The sequence below is a fragment of the Coregonus clupeaformis genome, unplaced genomic scaffold, assembly GCF_020615455.1.
Source record: "Coregonus clupeaformis isolate EN_2021a unplaced genomic scaffold, ASM2061545v1 scaf0704, whole genome shotgun sequence".
Classification (NCBI taxonomy): domain Eukaryota; kingdom Metazoa; phylum Chordata; class Actinopteri; order Salmoniformes; family Salmonidae; genus Coregonus; species Coregonus clupeaformis.
In genome coordinates, this window is record NW_025534159.1 from 40,001 (window position 1) to 50,195 (window position 10,195).

General features: G+C 50.1%; 1 protein-coding gene across 1 annotated transcript in view; it reads right to left on the reverse strand.

The window, feature by feature from the left end:
• Positions 1 to 9,404, reverse strand: part of LOC123481098 (extensin-3-like) — a 12,105-nt gene extending 2,701 nt beyond the window's left edge. Inside the window, exon 1 of the mRNA XM_045216418.1 lies at positions 9,394 to 9,404. Within this exon, the coding sequence (XP_045072353.1) occupies positions 9,394 to 9,404 (11 nt within the window). The remainder of the gene's footprint in view (positions 1 to 9,393) is intronic.
• Between the last annotated feature and the right edge of the window lie 791 nt (positions 9,405 to 10,195).

The window sequence follows — 10,195 nt, forward strand, 5'->3', positions numbered from 1 at the left end:
CTAAGATAATCTTTCTTTCCCAAAATTATCATTCAGTACAAAGAATTTGAAACTATAAAAGAGGAAGAAAAAATCAAATATTTATTGGGTGAAAAGCCAAAATGTGAAAAAGTGTAATGTAATGTCAATAATATTTCCTGTTTTGTTTTGGCTTTCATACCATTTAATGTGTCTTCTCAGTCATGTTGAGACTGGTCTACAGCTATTGCTTTAATGTATTGTTATTCTCATTTATATTGTTGTTATAGTTGCTATTAATGGTAATCCCATTTCCACTACTACTATTGCTGTTGGTCCCACCATTTTTGTTATACGTATACTTTGACAATGTAAGTAATTTTACTTGCCATGTCAATAAAGTGTCACGGTCGTCTATGTCGTCCAAGTATGACCAAGGCGCAACGTGTCCAAGAAACATGACTTTATTAATCAAAGTAACCAAATACAAAACAAAGACGACTCAAATGAAGTCCACGGTACAAACGACCGAAAACGGAACAAAAACCCACAAAAACACAGTGCAACCACAACAGTTTAAATATGGCTCCCAATCAGAGATAACGAGCCGACAGCTGTCACTCGTTACCTCCGATTGGGAGTCACATGAATAATCAAGAACCACCACAACATAGAAATGAACACCTAGAAACCAACATAGAAATACACCCAAAAGAAAATGAACAACCCTGGCTCAATAATCAAAGTCCATGGAGCCAGAGTGTCACAGTACCCCCCACTAAAGGTGCGAACTCCGGGCGCACCAGCATACAGTCTAGGGGAGGGTCTGGGTGGGCGTCTGTCCATGGTGGCGGCTCTGGCACTGGTCGTGGTCCCCACCCCACCATAGTCACTACCCGCTTACGTAGCCTCCTCCAAATGACCACCCCCCAACTAAACCCCACAGGATTAAGGGGCAGCACTGGACTAAGAGGCATCACCGGACTCAGGGGCAGCACCGGACTAAGGGGCAGCACCGGGCTAAGGGGCAGCACCGGGCTAAGGGGCAGCACCGGACTAAGGGGCAGCACCGGGCTAAGGGGCAGCACCGGACTAAGGGGCAGCACCGGACTAAGGGGCAGCTCCGGACTGAATGGCGGATCCTGGCTGGTTGGCTCTGGCTGATCCTGGCTGGCTGGCGGATCCGGGCTGGACGGCTCTTGCGGATCCCGGCTGGACGGCTCTGGCGGATCCTTGCTGGACGGCTCTGGCGGATCCTGGCTGGACGGCTCTGGCGGATCCTGGCTGGACGGCTCTGGCGGATCCTGGCTGGACGGCTCTGGCGGATCCTGGCTAGACGGCTCTGGCGGATCCTGGCAGGACGGCTCTGGCGGATCCTGGCTGGACGGCTCTGGCGGATCCTGGCTGGACGGCTCTGGCGGATCCTGGCTGGACGGCTCATGGCTGGCTGACGGATCTGGCTGCTCATGGCTGGCTGACGGATCTGGCTGCTCATGGCTGGCTGATGGTGCTGGCTGGGCGGCTGGCGGTGGAGGCGGACCCCAGCCTCGGATTGCGGTCATCACCTCCAGCAGGGCGGCTCCCATCTGCAGGAGCTGCTCTTGCTGGCCCCGAACCTGGGCTTCCAGTCTAGTATGGGCTGCGTCGGCTCCTGCTGATTCCATAGCTGGTGTATGATTCTGTCTGGCGGAAGGCTCTGGCTGATCCTGTCTGGCGGAAGGCTCTGGCTGATCCTGTCTGGCGGAAGGCTCTGGCTGATCCTGTCTGGCGGAAGGCTCTGGCTGATCCTGTCTGGCGGAAGGCTCTGGCTGATCCTGTCTGGCGGAAGGCTCTGGCTGATCCTGTCTGGCGGAGAGCTCCTAGCGGCTCCGGTCTGGCGGACGGCTCTGAAGGCTCATGGCAGACGGGCGGCTTTGCAGGCTCAGTACAGACGGGCAGTTCCTGCGGCGCTTGGCAGACGGACAGTTCAGACGGCGTTGGGCAGACGGGCAGTTCAGGCGCCGTTGGGCAGACGGGCAGTTCAGACGGCGTTGGGCAGACGGACAGTTCAGGCCCCGTTGGGCAGACAGGCAGTTCAGGCGCCGTTGGGCAGACGGGCAGTTCAAGCGCCGTTGGGCAGACGGGCAGTTCAGGCGCCGTTGGGCAGACGGCAGACTCTGGCCGTCTGAGGCGCACCGTAGGCCTGGTGCGTGGTGCCGGAACTGGAGGTACCGGGCTGAGGACACGCATCTCAGGGCTAGTGCGGGGAGAAGGAACAGGCCGGACCGGGCTGGCGACGCGCACCGTAGGTTTGGTGCAGTGGCAGGAACAGGCCGGGTCGGGCTGGCGACGCGCACCGTAGACTTGGTGCGGGTGGCAGGAACAGGCCGGACCCGGGCTGGCGACGCGCACCGTAGGTTTGGTGCGAGTGGCAGGAACAGGCCGGGTCGGGCTGGCGACGCGCACCGTAGGTTTGGTGCGAGTGGCAGGAACAGGCCGGGCTGGGCTGGCGACGCACACCGTAGGTTCTGTGCGTGGAGCAGGAACAGGCCGGGCTGGGCTGGCGACGCACACCGTAGGTTCTGTGCGTGGAGCAGGAACAGGCGGGCTGGGCTGGCGACGCACACCGTAGGTTCTGTGCGTGGAGCAGGAACAGGCCGGGCTGGGCTGGCGACGCACACCGTAGGTTCTGTGCGTGGAGCAGGAACAGGCCGGGCTGGGCTGGCGACGCACACCGTAGGTTCTGTGCGTGGAGCAGGACCAGGCCGGGCTGGGCTGGCGACGCACACCGTAGGTTCTGTGCGTGGAGCAGGAACAGGCCGGGCTGGCGACGCACACCGTAGGTTCTGTGCGTGGAGCAGGAACAGGCCGGGCTGGGCTGGCGACGCACACCGTGGGCTTGATGCGTGGAGTAGGAACAGGCCGGTCCGTACTGGGAACACACACCACTGGCTTTAACTGGGGATCAGGAACGGGCCGGACCGGACTGGTAACACACCTCAGTCTCTCACGCCGTGTCGCAACAACTTCCCTTCCTCTACTCGCCAATGGCTCCCGTAATCCGATAGCCTTCTCTCCACGTCTCCCTGTGGCAGCCTCCTGCTGCCCAGCCGCCCAAGCCATGTGCCCCCCCAAATTTTTTGGGGTTGCCTCTCGTCCTTCCGACGATGGCCCTGCTGATGCCGTTGCTCCTCTCCTGCCAGGTTCTCCCCCTTCATCGCCCTCCGGTACCGGACGGCCTCCTCCTGCGTAATATGTCCCCAGCCGAGGAGGACATCCACCAGCGTTCTCTCCATACCTGGCGCTTCCTCCCCAAGAAATTCTTGGGTAGTACTCTCGGGCTTCCAGCCTTGCCTCCGTGCTGCCTCCTCATATCGCCGCCTCTCGGCTCTAGCTGCCTCCCGCTCTTCACGAGGACGGCGATATTCTCCCGGTTGATCCCAAGGCCCCTTACCATCCAGAATCTCCTCCCATGTCCATGAATCCTTTATGGGAGTCCATAAATCCTGTGTAGGTAGGTCCTGTTGCCGCTTGACACGCTGCTTGGTCTTTTTGGGGTGGGTTTTTCTGTCACGGTCGTCTATGTCGTCCAAGTATGACCAAGGCGCAACGTGTCCAAGAAACATGACTTTATTAATCAAAGTAACCAAATACAAAACAAAAGACGACTCAAATGAAGTCCACGGTACAAACGACCGAAAACGGAACAAAAACCCACAAAAACACAGTGCAACCACAACAGTTTAAATATGGCTCCCAATCAGAGATAACGAGCCGACAGCTGTCACTCGTTACCTCCGATTGGGAGTCACATGAATAATCAAGAACCACCACAACATAGAAATGAACACCTAGAAACCAACATAGAAATACACCCAAAAGAAAATGAACAACCCTGGCTCAATAATCAAAGTCCATGGAGCCAGAGTGTCACATAAAGTCTATTGAATTGAATTTGTAAGTCACTCTGGATAAGAGCGTCTGCTAAATGACGTAAATGTAAATGTAAATGAATTGAATTGAATTGAATTGAGTGAGAGACAGACAGACAGACAGACAGAGAGAGAGAGAGAGAGAGAGAGAGAGAGAGAGAGAGAGAGAGAGAGAGAGAGAGAGAGAGAGAGAGAGAGAGAGAGAGAAAGAGAGAGAGACAGAGAGAGACAGAGACAGAGACAGAGACAGAGAGAGAGAGAGAGAGAGAGAGAGAGAGAGAGAGAGAGAGAGAGAGAGAGAGAGAGAGAGAGAGAGAGAGAGAGAGAGAGAGAGAGAGAGAGAGGGAGCGAGACAAGCTATTTTTTACTTTCAAAAACCAAGAAGAAAAATACATTACAATGATATATTTTACTTTATAAAGACTGAATGCTAAGGCTACCAAGCTTGCTAGTACAAAGAGATACAACTTCAATTAGCACTGACGTGTGAAGTGAGAGGTGTCAAAGCCCTTGAGCCCAACAATGGCAGGAGAGTCGCACAGTCTACCCCAACCAAATGGAGAGGCCTTAGAAGCACCCCCCCCGCTGTTCAGAGGTCATTAAAATACAGTACCCTCTGAATGTAAAGAATGATAAGACACGAAGAGTACAAAATGAAGCTCCTTATGGGAAATCAGGAGACACTTTTTGCAGACTTTTATTAAAATGGGAACATAAGCAACCTTATGGGGGGGGGGTGTTAGCGATGGGTGGAAACTCAGGATACTAGACAACGAGGACTCTGAGTCATCTAATATAAATCTCTATAAATCTGGAACAGTATTGGTACAGGGCAACACCAAACAGTTCCAGTTGGACTTTCACCTAATCAAATAAATAGCTCAGCAGGAGATGCTCTCCCTTGAGAAAGATACCCCCACCCCGAGCGGGTCAGACCAGACCTCTTCATTAAATAACCCCACAGAGCAACCCCAAGCAGAAAGTCAACTTCCCAGCACAGAGTACTACTCCCTCATTGAAATTAAGGATAAATTCACCCAGCTGGAGGTAAGGCAGGTGGAGCTGGAACAGCAGGTGAACACACTCCAGTCAGCACAGACCCAGACACAACAACACCCCCTTAACTAGACCTGGAGAGCTGGAGGTAGAGAGAGACATATCTGCACTCTGGACTGTGGTGAGACAACATCAACAGGAGAAAGAGCTGGAGCTGGAGAAGAACAGAGCACTAGAGGAGAGGATCAGAGTGCTGGAGGAGAAGGTGAGAATGATGACGGGTGACAGAGAACAACCCATTAGGGAGCTGGCCAACACCGCAGAGAAGCCAGCAGAACAGCCCACCTCAGATCCTGGCCAAAGTCTCGACACCGCAGCAGAACAGTACACCTTAGACCCTGACCATAGCCTCGACATCACAGCCAGACAAACAAATGAAGAACCCTAAGCCCTCTGAGCACCCCCCCTGTCAGCCACCCTGATAGCCCTCATGACGACCCCACCACACCCACTGAGGACATACACAAGCCACACATTGTACTCCTTATGGACTCAAACGGGAAATACATACAAGAAAATAAACTTTTTCCAAAACTCTGGTGTCCAAACACCCAGCGCGCCCTAGACCTTCTGTCTGAGGACCAACTAGGATCACCCAGCCACATAATAATACACACAGGCACAAACGACCTGAGAACACATCAGGAAAGGGTGGCCACAGCACTCAAGGGAGTGATAGAAAAAGCTTCTTCTACTTTCCCCAACGCACCAGTGTATCAACCCTGCTACCATATGACCAGGTCCACCTATACAAGGCAGCAGTGCCCACCTTTGCCCGGATCCTAAAGGATATCGCCCTCAACCGCAGACCCACACATAGAGGACCTACACATAGAGGACCCCCGCCGAGAGGACCTACATCCAGACCACAGCACCATCAGCCACATCTACACCCCCACCACCACCAATGAACATCCCCCCAAGTCAACCATGCCCACACCCCATTTAGGCCCCCTCAGATCAGACCTATGCCCCTCCTACCCACCCCATGCCCCCCACTCCCGCAAAGAGGGCCTCAACATGAAAGTCACACATACGCCCAGGCCGTGAGCAGGCAAACAGGCCCAACCCCCACTCTTACACTAGCCCAAGCAAATGGCATGTACCAGATGCTCAGCAGGCTCTGCTCACAATTACTGGCCTGAAGCCAAACCACACGACCAACAACATTAGACACTTTATGGAACACAAAGCCTTCACTATTTCATCCTGGAATATCCAAGGCCATCTGCCTTTGGCTTAAAGAGCAGGAGCCTGGACTTCACCAAAGAAATCGGAAATACAGACATTGTCATCCTACAAGAAACAAGATATAGAGGAGACGGACCCACTGGTTGCCCTCTAGGTTACAGAGAGCTGGTAGTCCCATCCACCAAACTACCAGGTGTGAAACAGGGAAGGGACTCAGGGGGTATGCTTAATTTGGTATAGAGCAGACCTAACTCATTCTATTAAATGAATCAAAACAGGAACATTTTACATTTAGCTAGAAAGTCAAATGGAAATGATCTCAACAGAGAAGAATGTCCTCCTGTGTGATACCTATATCTCCCCACTAGAATCCCCATACTTTAATGAAGACAGCTTCTCCATCCTGGAGGGGGAAATCAATCATTTCCAGACCCAGGGACATGTACTAGTCTGTGGCGACCTAAATGCCAGAACTGGACAAGAACCTGACACCCTCGGCACACAGGGGGACAAACACCTACCTGGAGGTGACAGCATTCCCTCCCCCATATGCCACCCTAGGCACAACTACGACAACATACCCTACAGAAACGGGTCACAACTCCTGCAGCTCTGTCGCACACTGGGTATGTACATAGTCAATGGTAGGCTTCGAGGGGACTCCTATGGTAGGTACACCTATAGCTCATCTCTTGGCAGTAGTACTGTAGACTACTTTATCACTGACCTCAACCCATAGTCTCTCAGAGCGTTCACAGTCAGCCCACTGACACCCCTATCAGACCACAGCAAAATCACAGTCTACTTGAACAGAGCAATACTCAATCATGAGGCATCAAAGCCAAAGGAACTGAATAATATTAAGAAATGCTATAGATGGAAGGAAAGTAGTGTCGAAACCTACCAAAAAACAATTAGGCAACAACAAATTCAAACCTTTCTAGACAACTTCCTGGACAAAACGTTCCACTGTAATAGTGAAGGTGTAAACTTGGCAGTAGAAAACCTAAACAGTATATTTGATCTCTCAGCGTCCCTATCAAATCTAAAAATCTCTAACAGAAAACTGAAGAAAAGTAACAACAGTGACAAATGGATTGATGAAGAATGCAAAAACCTAAGAAAGAAATTGAGAAATCTATCCAACCATAAAAATAGAGACCCAGAAAACCTGAGCCTACGCCTTCACTATGGTGAATCATTAAAACAATACAGAAATACACCATGGAAAAATAAGGAAAAGCATGTCAGAAATCAGCTCAACGTAATTGAAGAATCCATAGACTATAACCACTTCTGGGAAAATTGTAAAACACTAAACAAACAACAACACGAAGAGCAATCTATCCAAAACGGAGATGTATGGGTAAACCACTTCTCCAATCTTTTTGGCCCTATAACAAAGAACAAACAGCAAAAAAATATACATGATTAAATGCAAATCTTAGAATTAACTATTAAAGACTACCAGAACCCACTGGATTCTCAATTACATTGAATGAACTACAGGACAAAATACAAACCCTCCAACCCAAAAAGGCCTGTGGTGTTGATGGTATCCTCAATGAAATGATAAAATATACAGACCACAAATTCCAATTGGCTATACTTAAACTCTTTAACATCATCCTTAGCTCTGAAATATTCCCCAATATTTGGAACCAAGGACTGATCACCCCAATCCACAAAAGAGGAGACAAATTTGACCCCAGTAACTACCGTGGGATATGCGTCAACAGCAACCATGGGAAAATACTCTGGATTATAATTAACAGCAGACTCTTACATTTCCTCAGTGAAAACAATGTACTGAGCAAATGTCAAATTGGCTTTTTACCAAATTACCGTACGACAGACCACGTATTCACCCTGCACACCCTAATTGACAAACAAACAAACCAAAACAAAGGCAGGTCTTCTCATGCTTTGTTGATTTCAAAAAAGCTTTTGACTCAATTTTGCATGTGGGTCTGCTATACAAATTGATGGAAAGTGGGGTTGGGGGAAAAACATACGACATCATAAAATCCATGTACACAAACAACAAGTGTGCGGTTAAAATTGGCAAAAAACACACATATCTCTTTCCACAGGGCCGTGGGGTGAGACAGGGATGCAGTTTAAGCCCCACCCTCTTCAACATATATATCAACGAATTGGCGAGGGCACTAGAACAGTCTGCAGCACCCGGCCTCACCCTACTAGAATCTGAAGTCAAATGTCTATTGTTTGCTGATGATCTGGTGCTTCTGTCACCAACCAAGGAGGGCCTACAGCAGCACCTAGATCTTCTGCACAGATTCTGTCAGACCTTTGGCCTGACAGTAAATCTCAGTAAGACAAAAATAATGGTGTTCCAAAAAAGGTCCAGTTGCCAGGACCACAAATGCAAATTCCATCTAGACACCGTTGCCCTAGAGCACACAAAAAACTATACACACCTCGGCCTAAACATCAGTACCACAGGTAACTTCCACAAAGCTGTGAACGATCTGAGAGACAAGGCAAGAAGGGCCTTCTATGCCATCAAAAGGAACATAACATTTGACATACCAATTAGGATCTGGCTAAAAATACTTGAATCAGTTATAGAACCCATTGCCCTTTATGGTTGTGAGGTCTGGGATCCGCTCACCAACCAAGAATTCACAAAATGGGACAAACACCAAATTGAGACTCTGCATGCAGAATTCTGCAAAAATATCCTCAGTGTACAACGAAAAACACAAAATAATGCATGCAGAGCAGAATTAGGCCGATACCCGCTAATTATCCAAATCCAGAAAAGAGCTGTTAAATTCTATAACCACTTAAAAGGAAGCGATTCCCAAACCTTCCATAACAAAGCCATCACCTACAGAGAGATTAACTTGGAGAAGAGTCCCCTAAGTAAGCTGGTCCTGGGGCTCTGTTCACAAACACAAACGGACCCCACAGAGCCCCAGGACAACAACAACACAATTAGACCCAACCAAATCATGAGAAAACAAAAAGAGAATTACTTGACACATTGGAAAGAATTAACAAAAAAACAGAGCAAACTAGAATGCTATTTGGCTCTAAACAGAGAGTACACAGTGGCAGAATACCTGACCACTGTGACTGACCCAAACTTAAGGAAAGCTTTGACTATGTACAGACTCAGTGAGCCTTGCTATTGAGAAAGGCCGCCGTAGGCAGACCTGGCTCTCAAGAGAAGACAGGCTATGTGCACACTGCCCACAAAATGAGGTGGAAACTGAGCTGCACTTCCTAACCTTCCTAACCACTTCCTAACCTAAGACACATATTTCCCTCAGATTGCAGACATCCACAAAGAATTCGAAAACAAACCCAATTTTGATAAACTCCCTTATCTACTGGGTGAAATACCACAGTGTGCCATCACAGCAGCAAGCTTTGTGACCTGTTGCCACAAGAAAAGGGCAACCAGTGAAGAACAAACACCATTGTAAATACAACCCATATTTATGTTTATTTATTTTCCCATTTGCTATTTGCACATTGTTACAACACTGTATATATTGTGGCGTACAGCAGGTCAGCCACCAGGGGGAGACGGACCAACATCGTGACACCACAAGAGCTGCCAGATGATGGTGGGTGCAGTACCAGAGCTGCCGGTACCTATCCTAGTGGGACTGGATTGTCCGCTGTTCACGGCCCTATGGGGGCACGAGTTGAAAAAAAAGATACGAGCCGGCCAAATAAGAGAGCGGGGACGACCCCTCGCCTGTGCGGCCAGGACGCCACCGGTTAACCAACCCGACTCTACGGGTCCAGAGTCGGAGTCAGAGGGGGAACCGGAACCCGAACCCCCTGGGGAACCACTGGAGGAGGAGCCCAGCCTTCCCCTTCTCGATTTCGAGGGGACAATTCGGGACGGCCCAGGGGGAGGATCCGAATTTGAAAGCTGCCGCAGCCCAAGTGATAGCGGTGGATGGACAGCTACTTCCGGGGGTGAGTGACTGGCGATACCCCCATTTCCAAATTAAGAATAACCTTTTGTATCAGATGTCGTGCCAACAGGGGTAACTTCGAGAGGTATTGTTGCTGCCCCGACGGTACGTAGGAACCGT